A 13804-nucleotide genomic window follows, 5' to 3' on the forward strand; every position below is an offset into this window, starting at 1 on the left:
ATACCCAAGGAAAGTTGAAAAGAAAGATAATGGCAGGAGAGAGACTTACCCCACCAAATGTACTAAAAAAATTAAAAGAAAAAAAATCAACTGACCCTGGCTGGTGTGGCTCAGTGGATTGAGCTCCGGTCTGCAAACCAAAGGATCACAGTTGATTCCTTGTCAGGGCACATGCCTGGGTTGTGGGCCAGGTCCCCAGTGAGGGGCACACAAGAGGCAACCACACATTGATGTTTCTTTCTTTCTTTCTCCCTTCCCCTCTCTCTAAAAATAAATAAATAAATTTTTTATTAAAAAAAGAAAGAAAAAATTATCTGTTATTGGCTGAAAATAGAGAAATACATCAATGAAACACAAATGAGAATCTAGAAGCAGATCTGTTTGCATTTAAACCTGTAGCTTATGATCAAAGTGGTACTTCACACGAGTAGGGAAGAATGTAATGTTTAATAAATAGGATGGTTGGCTATATAGTTTTTGAAAAATGAAGTTAGATTTCTACCTCATACCTCACTAAAAATAAATTTGCCAAGGATTTAAATGTAAGAAATGAAACCAGAAATATACTAGAAAAACAGAGAATTGATTACCTATAGTCTTCAGTGGGGAAAGCCTTTCTAAACTTGATAAAATCTAAAAACCTTGAAAAAAGTCTATATGGAAAATTCTAAATTCTGTATGGCAGAAAAACTCTGCAAAGTGAAGAGAGTCACAGTCCAGGAAGAATATTTGCATCAACATATGAGAGACACCAGGTTATTCTCTTTATATTGTACGTGTTTCCCCAAATCAATAAAGAAAAGGCAACGTCACATTAAGAATGTGGACAGAGGGTTTGTTCAAGCAATTCGTAGCTGAAACCAGGTGGCCATTCGTTTTGAAACAATGCCTAATCCTGCTAATTGGCAAAGAAACACAAATGAAAAGAACTATAAGCTATCATTTGCTTCCTGCTAGACAGACTATTGAAGGTGAAAAAGAATGATAGTTTCTAGTACTAGTGAGGATGTGGGGAGATGGACTCGTATGCTGTTGATGGCAGTAAGCTGCTATAATCTATTTAGAAAGTAAATTTAGAAATATTGATCCAAATTTAAATGGGCGTAAATAGCCTTTGACCTAACAACTCTTATCCTACTATCACAGATTCACATACAGTTACTAATATTTTTCACAGATTGTGACTGTCTTTTTACTTTGTCGAGTTTTTCAGCCATGCAGAAATTTAAAATGCACAGTTCACATGTTTACTGCAGTGTTTTTTGTGATAGCAAATATATATATATATATATATATATATGTATGTATGTATATATCTCCTAAATTATCCCCACTGTGTTAGCAGTAAGAGCTCCACCAGAGTCGAGACGGCCTGTCTTAATTAGTGTTGTATTCCCAGGTACTGTGCTTGACGCCACAGCATTTGTTAAATGTACAAACAATGAATCATAATGCATCTATATAATTGAAATTATTGTTTTTTAAATAAGTCAACGAATTTTCATTTAATATAATTTTTTATTTTTCCCATTTTTTTATTGTTCAAGTACAGTTGTCTCCATTTCCGCCCCACTACTACCCCTCACCCCAGCCATCCCCACTTTCCACCCTCGGTCCTACCCCCTTTGGCTTTGTCCATGGGTCCTGAAATGATTTTTTAAAGTAAGCTAAGTAAACAAAGCAAGTTGCAGATCACTATCATGCAAATCATTCCCCTCTTATTTTATATATATAATATATATACACACACATACATTTATATACAAAATGTCAGGTATGTCTATCAAGAAAAAATATTTAAAGTGTACCTCCCAGTTGTCTCTTGATATGGAACTTAAGGAGTAATGAAATTAATGTGTTACTTCATATACACTGGTAATGTATCTTTTTGCTTTTTAAAATGCTTTTTAAAATAACTTTAAGGTACAAATGTAATAATTTTTTCCCAGCTCTTCTTAAAGCAAAGAATTCGCAGCAGTTAACAAACTTCCGTTTTCCTTGAGCATATATTCTAGTGGAGAAAGACAGGTGGTCAACAAATAAATGTTTGTCCCTGATAAGGTATGATGGAAAAAAGAAAACAGTGTTAAGAGGACTCTTATTTCAGGGTGCTATTTTCATATAAGCATACTCAGAGACTTCATTTCTAATTCCGAGATACTGAAAAGAGACCTGAATGAGGCAGGGAGTAAGCCACCCCGGTATGTGAAGACAGGTCCTCTAGGTACAGATCCGAGGACCTACACAGTACCATGCTGTGTTTCATTCAGAAATACAGAGCTCAAGGGTGGGAGATATGGTCAGAAAAATGGGGCAGTAGTAACCAGAGGTGACGTATGACATAGGGACATTTGGTCAAGATAAGGACTTCAGGTTCTATTTCATGTGTTAGAAGGCACTGCAGGCTTAAACACCTGGAATGGCATGGCCTGACTTTTTCTGAAGTATATCAGTCTGGTGACAGTGTAGAAAAGATGATGATGACCTGAACTGCAGAGATAGCTGTGGAGGTGGTAAGAGACGGTGGGGCTGTGGACACAAGCCAGTCAAAGAGCTGTCAGACTTTGTGGATAGGAGAGAAAAAAAAGAGTTAACTGTATGAAACTGACGAACTTAAAAAAGGTCAACAGCAGCACACCTGGGATGTGAGAGTGGAATGTCGCTAAGGAGGCAGAAGTGTTGTACAAGTTTTGTGAAGGGCGAGAATCCATCTCTTGTGTCATTAATAATCCCACCCTTGCTGCAAGAGAAGTACCGCGGAAGGTCCCAAATTGTACTGAAGTTAGAATTTATCCCACAGCAGGTTGAATGTGTGTTTACCATTAAATGTGCTTCTTTACAAAGTGTACTTAACTTGGATTTAATATACATTTACTTTTAACTGTACTTTTTTAAAAAGTGTACTTAATGTGAAAACATCTTGCTATTAAATGTATATTAGCATTTAATTTCCTTTGGTCATAAGTTTTACTGGTATAATTTTGCTATTTTTAAAGTAGTAGGAGCAAAAGCAAACTGTTATTTTGAAGAACTAAGAAAAATTATAGTTTAGGGTTTTATAGGCATTCAGTGAAATAAAGTTTACATAAAATCTCAACAATATTGTGCATTAGTCTTGGAGGGAAATGCACTGAAATCATTGAAGGTATTTTTTTCATAGGGAAATAATGTTTTATTCAGGTAATTATTTGGTATCCTCACTGCAGATCTTAATGAAGGTTTTTAAACATAACTTTCCAAATTTTACCATCACATTCTTGTCTTATTTTATTCTTTAAAAGAAATATGCAAAAATAAACTTCACCTAGCACATTTGCTCATTTCAGATAATAAGGATTTGCAAGCTTGTATTTCCTGTGGTCAGCAAATAATTGTCAGCAAATAATTTTATTTATTCCTTTTATTTTTTCCTTTAATTTTAATTTTATTTATTCCTTAAGGAAATTTCCAATCAGTATCATTAAATACACGCAGAACAGCTATATTGAGACAGTGAAATTACTAGCAAATTTGAGAGTTGAATTGCCCCATTAAAATTATCATTTTGTACCACAATCACATTTGGCCAAAATGTAGGACATAGGATGGCGCCTATTTTATGCCATTAATTTTACATTCTCTTCATAATGTTTTCTATGATTAAAAATGCTATGTTCTTCATGTAGTCACTCATTGATGTGACTAAATATTATATTTTTCATATGCCCATCCCATGATATGAATGAAACTCTTTATAGTGATGGCTCTGGATTGTTATTCATTTATGCACTTAGTTTTTTTCATTCATCATCTATTCATTATCTTTTCAACAATCATTTACTGAGTGTTTACTATAGTAGTTTTTATTCTTGGCTGCAAGTCAAAATCCTCGGTGAAGCTTTTTAAAAGTAGCGATTCCTGTGTAATAAGCCCCTGAACCTAATCCAGGGGGTCTGGACTGGGGCCTGGCACCTCTGTTTTTGGTAAAACTCCATGGATGATCCTGTTGTGCAGTCAAGGTTGAGAATCATAAGCTTCTCTGTTAAGTGCAAAGAATATAAGATTGAACGCAAAGTAGTTCCTGTCCACTAGGAGATCGCAGTCCAGTGAGTGAGGCCAGTAAACTAGTAATTACAGTAAAGTGTGATAAGTGCTAGACCAGGGGTAAGCACGCCTCTATCCACTTAGAAGCAATGTACATTGGTCCAGTGTTAACTACGTCCACTGACAGGCTATAAAACACAGAAAGATTTTCTCCTTTTCTCCCTGTACCAAGCCAAATGGCCTAAATTGTGATTGAGTCCATATTTTCTGTCCAGCTCTGTGCCTTAATCATATGAATTAACCATACAAGGTTCTGTGATTAAACTCAGGAAATTGAAAAGCAGGGACCAGTTTCTATTTTTGATAACAGGATATGGGAGATGAGGAGGAGGTGAGAAAAAATTGCAAAAGCTCCTCCAGGGCCAGGACCAGGCCTCATGCATATTTTTCTTCCAGTGGCCTGACTCAGAGTCCAGCACATGGGTAGGAATTGGATCTGGTATAGATTTTCAATCTTTGTATTTCTCCTGTTTACTTGTAGGCAGATGCCCCTGCTACTCCATGGACACCTCTGAACTCTGCCCCTTGCTCTCTGACCAGTGACTTTCACAAGGAAACCCATTTTCTACCTGAGAACAACAGGACTTTTGCTGATTATCTTTAAACTTTCTAATTTAAACAAAGAATCTTAATTAATCCTTAACGTAGGATTGTCTTTTTCTTTTGTTTTCCTTTTTTTTTTTTTTTTTGGTCTTGAGTTTTTGTACCAATACTAGTTGATGTTTTGCTTTTATTTAATTTCCATTACCATACGTTGTTCTATATTCTTTGGTTTCTTTTTTTCTTTTTTTACTTTATGTTACACAGTGTGCATTGTCAACCTTTCTTATTACAACCACAGACATAAAAGTGTCAGTATAGAGGAAGGGTAGCCCTGGAAATTGAAGCTATCCAAAATAAGGGAAAATACGTGCCTTTAATCCTCTCAGCAGCACGAAAAGGTCCACAATAACATGGCCCATTGCAGTCATTTGTCATCTGGTCCCTAAAGATGGGACTTCAGGAAGTTGACAGGATCCACCCTTAGAAATTCTTTTCAGGAAACCCAGTGGACACCATCCAGATTAGAATGCCCTGAACCAAACTGAGAAAGACCTAGAAGAAAAGATTCATGGATTGGAGTTATTCTAATATCTTCAGGATAATCTAATCCTAAATATAAATGAAAGCTTTTATTTTCTTTCTCTTTGATATGGTATTTATTGGCAAGGTCTAATTAGACCTTACGAAGAAAAGTTTGCTTGCAGTGGTGTTAATTCATCAGCTCCAGATTTATATATGGTGTGAATGTACTTAAATGTGAGTATTATATAACAAAGTAACAAAACATTCATAAAGTCTCACTTTATGTGAATACTTTTAAATAAAAACAGATTCCCTCAGTTAAAAGGCAGGAATCTTATAATTTCACAGCTAGCTGGCTGAGTGAATTATAATGTATAATTCTGCCACTGGAAGGTACCATCTTAGCTGGTAAACAGAAATGCCTACCTACTTTGTCATGTCAAATGATCCGATGTTATTGTTTTTTTTTTTAAATATTTTATTTATTTATCTTTAGAGGGGAAGGGAAGGAGAGAGGAAGGAAACATCAGTGTATGGTTGCTTCTCGTGCATCCCCTGCAGAGAACTGGCCCCTGCCGGAAACTGGCCTGCAACCCAAGCATGTGCCCTGACTGGGAATTGAACTGCGATAGTCTGGTTCGCAGGCCTGCGCTCAATCCACCGAGCTACACCAGCCAGGGCCCCGATGGTATTGTTATATTAGAACTTCTACGGTTATTTCAGAGACTTTGTTATTTGAACATTTTCTGTTTCATTAGTTTTCAAAAAGATATTCAATCACAATATCAAACAAGTATTTATTTATTACACGCTCTCCCTTTTATTTTGTCAATTTAGTTAACACATACCCAGGCAGAGCTAATTTGGTGCTATGTTAAAAAACACATACTCAAATATATATATATATATATCTTTGAAATGTGATAAAATGCCAGGGAAGCTAAGCAATTACCATGTTAAGCTATGCTTTTAATTGTCTTTTAATACTACAGAAACTAACGTTAAGAAATTTTTTTTTAAAGAATTAAAGCAAAAATGTCTTACAGTGTTTGTTGAGCCTTGTGCTTTATGAATGTTTACCTCCTGTTTTAGTTTAACCAGGTACATTAAAATATATTCTATATTACATTTCTCCTTTGAGAAAGTTTGTGTTGATTGTCAAAGTTTGAATCATACAAGGTCTTCAGGAATGCAGCCTCCCTCCAGCGCCCTCTAAATTCAAGCTCTAGAATATGAGACAGTTGTGTGTTGTTCACATCCTTAGGATGTTTTCAAACCCGTGCCACAGTGACCGAAACTCTTTCTGGAAAATGGAGAAATTGAATAGCAAATGGCAAGAAGTTGACTTCCCTCTTTAGCTCTGACTTTGACATTTTGTTTCTGAAAGACCTGGTTGTTGGAAGATAAATTCCCTAATGTCTAACATTCTCTAGCCTTTCAGCATAGTACTTTTGTAGGGGAGTGGACCCACAAAACTGATTTGTCTAACTTTAGACACCTGTTTCTCGGCTCCCAGGTGTGTCATTTCTTCCCTCCTCTGATCCAGTTCCCTGAGAAGATTCATCGTGTGTGTGTTAATGTGCTTTACTGCTAGATAGTCTACAGATTCCTAAAATGGGGACCGAGGTGCCAGCCTTGTATAATTTTCTTTGCCGTAAGAAGCGCACTGCAGAGAACCAAGTGCCAGGGCTGCAGCCATTTCAGATGTTCATTCACGGGAAATCGGGACTGGAAAGATTTTTTTGTGGGATAGTATTCTCCAGGAATGGGTTCCTAAATCAAATGAAAAATCCTCTGTAAATTCATTGGGCATTATACTTAGATAACGTGTTTTTATGCCAGTGGGATAAGCCTAAGAAAAATTATATTTATTGAGTCATATAAAAATCAACATTTTTTGTTTATCTTGAAAACTAGATGGGGCATGACTGTTTTTGATCTGCATGTCTCAAGATATCATAGAAATAGCATCAGGGATGTTTACTTTGTAATTTGCTTCTTTTACATATTGTAGATACAAATCCATTATCAGATAGGTGGCTTGCAAGTTTTTCCCCATTTCTTTGAGTTGTCCTTTCACTTTCTGGATTGTGTCCTTTGAAGGACAATAGTTTTTAATTTTGATGAAGTCTAATTTATTTTTCTTCGTTGCTTGTGATTTTGGTGGGTTTTTTCCTAAGAGCTTTTACCAACTTCTAAGTCTTAAAGATTTATCTCTGTGCTTTCATTTGAGTATTAAAGTTGTTACTCTTATATTTAGGCCCTGGATTCATTCTGACTTAATTCTGTGTATTATTTGAGGGTCCAACTTCAGTCTTTTTTATGTAGCTGTCTCACTGTCCCTGTGCCATTTGTTCAAAAGACTGTGCTTTCCCCACTGAATGAATGGTCTGGACGCTCTGATCAAAAATCAGTTGATCACAACTATACAATTTTATTTCTAGGCTATCAATGAAAGGCCATTGACCTCTATGTCTTTTGCTGATCCAGTATCAGACTATATCAATTAACTTTGCTTTGCAGTAAGTTATGAAATTTGTTTGAGTCTTCCTGCTACAATATGTATTTGTTCAGGATCATTTTGACTGTTCTGGGTGTCTTACAATTCCATGTGAATTTTAGAATCAGTTTTCCAGTTTGTACCAAAAAATCAACTGGGATCTTACAGAGACTGCATTGAACCCTAAATGAGTTTGGGTAATAAGTATTTCTATCTTAAACAAATTCTTTCAAAAAATGTGTACCTTCCATAGCCTAAGTTTTGAACTTCTTTTATTAACTTTATTTCTAAAATATTTAATCCTTTTTGAAGCTACTATGAATGAAATTGTTTTCTTAATATTATATTTGGATTGTTTATGGTTAATGTATAGAAACACAAGTGATTTTTGCATGTTAATTTTGCTTGTTAATTCTTTGCAGAATTGATTTGCGAGTTCTAACAGAGTGTCTGTGTGTGCATGTGTGTGTGTATGCGTGATTTTTAGTGTTTTTTAACATAGAAGATATATCTTGTGAAAGAGGTTTAGTTCTTCCTTTCAAATCTAAATGCCTTTTATTTCTTTTTCTAGTCTATTCACTCTGACTAAAACTTCCAATACTATGCTAAATAGAAATAGTAAAAGCAGATATCCTTATGCTATTAATGATCTTTGAGAAAAAGCTTTCAGTTTCTTTCATCATTATGATGGTAGCGGTGGGTAGTCATATATATATGTTCCTTTTTTATGATGAGGATCTTTTTCTTCTATTCCTAGCTTGTTGAGTGTTTTTATCATGAAAGGATGTTGAGTTTTTTCAAGTGGTTTTCTGAATCAGTATGGGTTTTCTGTATGATTTTGTGTGGATTTTTTCTTTATTCTGTTAAGGTCAGGAATTACACAGATCAATTTTAATGTATTAAACCATCCTTGCATTCCAGGAATTAATCTCACTTGGTCATGATATATAATTCTTTAATATGCTGCTGAATTTAGTTTGCCAGTATATTGTTGAAGGTTGTTATGTCTATATTCGTAAGTAATATTGGTCTGTAGTTCTCTTATGATGTCTTTGATTTTAGTTTCAGGGTAATATTGGCTTCATAGAATAATTTGGGGAGTGTTTTTTTCATCTGCAGTTTTTTTGGAAGAGTTTGTGAAGTATCGTTATTAATTTTCTGAGTGTTAAACAGATTTGAGCAGTGAAGTCATTTGGGCCTGGACTTCTCTTTGTGAGTTGATTACTGATTCAATTCTTTCACTTATAATATGTCTATTCATATTATCTATTTCTTCTTGAGTCTGTTTCAGTAGTTTGTATCTTTGTAAGATTTAGCAGTCCTAGTAGATGTGTAGAATTTCATTGTAGTTTAAATTTCCATTTCTATGACTAATAATTATTTTGAACATCTTTACATATGTTTATTGACTATTTAATAACCTTTGAAATATGTCTGTTCAAAATTTTGCCCTTTTTTCAAACAAGCAATTTGACTTATAAGCAAGCAAGTTGTAAGATTTTCTATATATTCTAAATAAGAGAGTTTTGTGGTATATGTTTTATGGTTTCAGTGTTTACTCTTAGGTTCTTGATCTATTTAGAATTAATTTTTGTTTATAGTGTGCAGTATGGGTTGAAGGTCATATTCTTACAGATACTCACTTTTATTGAAAATCTGTTCTATCTCCATTGAATTAACTTGACAACTTGGTAGCAATCTAATTTCCTAAATAAATATAGGTCTTTTTCTGAGGTGACTAAATTTTTGGAACTATGTTATTTGGTACATATACCAAAATACGTTTGCAATGTATCTTCCTACTCTCTTGACCATCTTCTCAATAAGAAATGTTCCTCTCTGGGTCTAGTAATTCTCTTAAAATTTTGTCTAGTATTAATATAATCTCCCAAGGTTTTTTATGTTTACTGTCTACATAGTATGTCTTTTCACAGCCTTTACTTATTTTTATTTTTATTGTGCTTTATATTTAAAGTGCATTTCTGTAGATAATGTATAGTTAGGTCTTGCTTTCTTTCAGCCAGATAATCAATGCATTTTTATTGGATTATTTAATACATTTATATTTTATGTAAATACTTATATATTTGGAATTATTGTCTGCCATTTCACTTCTTGTCTTCCCTTTGTCTCACTTTTGTTCCTCTTTTGCCTTCTGTTGTGTTAAACTATATTTTTGTGGATTGTTTTTATTCCCTGTTAGCTTATTATCTTTCTTTGCATTATTTTAATTGGCTGCTCTAGCAACCACAATGCAACTTTAGTTTGAAGTAAAATATAGAAACCTTACAGTAGTGTAGTTTCACTTACCCACTCTCATTCTTTGTGCAATCATATCGATTACTTATTTGCATCTATATCTTAATATATCTATCCTAAACCCAAAATATGATGTTATAATTTTACTTAAAGAGTTCTGTCTTTTCATTGAAATTGAGAAAGGGCTGACAGTGACCAGAGGGGAGGGGATAATGGGGGACAAGGGTGAAGAGTGTACAGGAACAATTATAAAGGAAACATGGACAATAACAAGGCAGGGTAGAAACAGGGGAGAGAGGTGGAAAGGGTTGGGGTAGTGGGGAGGGGGAGGGGAAAAATCAGAAAATTGTACTTGAACAACAATTAAAATGTTAATAAAAAAAGAGTTCTGTCTCTTAAAGAAATTAAGAGAATATATATGTGTGTGTGTATATATATATATATAAGAATATGGGAAGAATATTACACAATATATAAGGGAAGAATATGTGTGTGTGTATACCCATATTAGGGAAGAATATGTGTTGTGTATATACACAACATATAAGGGAAGAATATACACACACATATATATATACATACACACACACATATTCTTCCTGTATATCCAAGGTTATTGCTTGATCTTATTTCATTTCAACCTGAAGTACTTCTTTTGCATTTCTTGAATGCATACCTGTTAGCAGTGAATTTTCTCATTTTGAATTTATTTGAAAATGTCTGAACCTTTAACTTTGAAGAATGATTTCAGAATAGCCTTTTGTTGGAAGGCAGATTTTTCCTCCACAATTTAAATGGTATTCCCGTATCTATAGCCTCTATCGTCCTAATGAAAAACTAGCTGTTAATATTTTTTGTTCTCCTTAATGTAATGAATGTATTGTTTTTCTTTGTTGTAGTCAAGACTTTTCTCACTATCTTTCACGAGTAGTAGCTTGATTACAATGTGCCTAGGTGCGCCTTTCTTGGTTTATTCCATCAAGGGGTGGTCATTGAACTGCTCATAGTTGAGAGCTCTTTTTTCCTGCTCCTCTTTGACTCCAGGTTCTTTTATGAGTTATGAAAGATGTTTCTGACATGGTAATTTTAAACCTTGTTAAAACGCTTGGAAATAAAATGGGGAAGTACTAATGAAATGCCACGTTGTCCAAGGAAATTTAGTACTTTAAATATATACACAAGCCAGTCTATTTACAGTTGAAGATATTAATGTCACCTATTCTCTTTTCCCATTTTCACCACATCTGCTGTAGGCGCATTTCCTCCCTCTGCTGTTTATGCACGAAAAGACTTGCTGCAGCGATCTACCCATGTTGCTACCAAGACTTTCCAGGCATTTCGCATATTTGTGAACAACGAACTCAATGAACTTTATACAGGACTGAAGACAGCCCAGAAGTTCCTGAGGCCTGGTGGTCGTCTGGTTGCCCTGTCCTTCCATTCGCTAGAGGATCGCATTGTCAAACGATTCTTGCTTGGGATAAGCATGGCGGAAAGATTTAACCTAAGTGTAAGACAGAAGGTGACACAGACATCACAGCTGGGTTCCAGTCACAATAACAGGGAAGGAGTCTCTCTAAGAAGGGCTCCTTTAATGTGGGAGCCGATACACAAGAAGGTGCTTACCCCAGAAGACCAGGATGTACAGGACAACCCCAGAGGGCGCTCAGCCAAACTTAGAGCAGCTGTCAAATTATGACAAAGTCATAATGGTCTGATTCTTCAAGTTTTCCCTCACAGTTTCTCACAATGTCGTTATGTAAAATTCCTGAACAGCTGAACACAAGAAAATAAGGATAGTATATAGATAGGTACTGCATATCTGTGGAGACGCAGAATATTTAGCATTTTTCTCTCAAAAGGAAAATGTAGTAAATATGGCACAGAAAGTTCATCTTGAGGAGAAGTAGCATCTCAAACCTAAATGAGTGGCTTTACCTTGGCATTATACAGGAAAAATTCATCTTATCAATGATGATTAGAAATTCTAAATTGGTGAATCCAAGTGAATGAGATATTAGAATCACTATGGACAAAAGATACGACGTAAATACTTGAGTTTATCTTAGACTTACACTATCTGCCTCTGTAATATTTAACTTTAGTTTCAAAGCTAGTTTACCACTTTTACTTTATAGACTTTATTCAAATCTAACAATTCTTCAGTGAAATCAAAATTAGAAAATATTGTAAGGATCAGTGTGACAAATTTTGTAAGTTTCTCTGCATGAAATCATATTTATGAATGACAAAGATTCCCAAAGGTAAGTTCCCATCCAAGTATCAGATTAAAAAAATAAAAGATTGCACTCCTGTATTCTACATTGTTTCATCTGTTTCATTCATTATTTTTAGATCTGTATAATATGAGAATTTTTTTTCTTTAATGTTAATGAAACTGACTGCGCTGGGTTGGATAGTGCCCTCCGAAAATCTGTTTTTTTTTTTTCATAGAACCTCAGAACGTATCCTTATTTGGAAATATGGCCATTGCAAGTGTAAGTAGTTAAGGTGATGGGATACTGGAGCAGCGCCGGCCTTGGTCCAATGTGTCTGGTGTCCTTGTAAGAAGAGGAGGAGAGCGACACAGGCACAGGGAGGGACATCTGAAGATGGAAGGTGGAGACAGAGACTGTAGTGCTACATCTACAAGCCAAGGGAAACCAAGGGCTGCTGGCGACCATCCGAGGTTAGGGGAGAACCAGGAAATAGATTCTCCATCCGGGTCTTCAGGTGGAACTACTCTGCTGACACCCTGATTTCAGACTTCCAGCCTCCAGAACAGAGAAAGGATAAACGGCTGTTATTTTAAGTGCCTAGTTTGTGGTGATGTGTTAGAGCAGCCTTGAGAAACTAAAACTCTGACAGAAAAAAGTATTGAATAATGTGCATGAAAAGAATGCTTCTTCAATAAACACAAAATTGCTTTCAAACTGTTGTGTGTAAAAATGTATTAGTTGCTTTATATAATTAGGCTGTTTTATCACAATCATTCTTGCTTGCTTTTTGTCTCTGTTGTAGGATGCATAAGAAAATACATGAATGAGGGTTTTTTGTGGGGTGGGGTGGAGAGAGGGACGAAGAATCAAACTCAGTTGCATGGAGCTCAGCAGTTTTCCCCATCCCACCTCCCCCTCTCGTGTGGCAACTACCAGCTTGTTCTCTGTACCTATGGCTCTGTTTCTGTTTTGTTTATACCTTTGTTTTTGTTTTTTAGATTTCACATGTAAGTAAAGTAAAATCATGCAGTACTTATCTTTCTCTGTTTGACTTACTTCACTTAGAAGAATACCCTGTAGGCCCATCCACTTTGTTGTAAATAGCAAGATTTTATTTATTTTTGTTGTTGTTAATTAATATTTCATTGTATGTATGTACATCTTCCTTATCCATTCATTGATCAGTGGGTACCTAAGTTGCTTCCATATCTCTACTATTGTAAATAATGCTACAGTAACTTAGGGGTATGTACATGTTTTTGAATTCATGTTTTGTTTTCTTCAGTTAACTACCCAGAAATAGTATGGCTGGGTGGTATAGCAGCTCTGTTTTTAAATTTTGGGGGCATCTTCATAGTGTTTTTCATAGTGGCTGCGATAGTTTACAATCTGAGCATTGCGTGAGAGTTCCCAGTTCTTCACATCCTCTTCAGCACTTATTTGTTGATTTTTTTATGATAGCCTGATAGGAATGAAGTGTGATACTCACTGTGGTTTTAATTTGGATTTCCTTGATGATTTGTGATGTTGAGCATCTTTTCATGTATCTGTTGGCCCTCTGTATTTCCTCTGTGGAGACTGTCTATTCAGGTCCTCTGCCCATTTTTTAACATGAATGAATTTTAAATAGTTAACTCTCAAGAATGCATTTGGGAGATTTAAACAATATATACAGAAA

General features: G+C 35.2%; 1 protein-coding gene across 2 annotated transcripts in view; it reads left to right on the forward strand.

The window, feature by feature from the left end:
- METTL15 (methyltransferase 15, mitochondrial 12S rRNA N4-cytidine) overlaps positions 1-12840 on the forward strand; it is a 170573-nt gene extending 157733 nt beyond the window's left edge. For both annotated transcript variants that reach the window (XM_037040424.1, XM_037040423.1), the window contains one exon: positions 11161-12840. In XM_037040424.1, coding sequence (XP_036896319.1) covers positions 11161-11606 — 446 coding nt within the window. In that variant the 3' untranslated portion in view covers positions 11607-12840. The remainder of the gene's footprint in view (positions 1-11160) is intronic.
- The last annotated feature ends 964 nt before the right edge of the window (positions 12841-13804 follow it).

This window comes from Sturnira hondurensis, unplaced genomic scaffold, assembly GCF_014824575.4.
Source record: "Sturnira hondurensis isolate 20B ecotype Veracruz unplaced genomic scaffold, ASM1482457v3 Scaffold0002638, whole genome shotgun sequence".
Lineage (NCBI taxonomy): Eukaryota > Metazoa > Chordata > Mammalia > Chiroptera > Phyllostomidae > Sturnira > Sturnira hondurensis.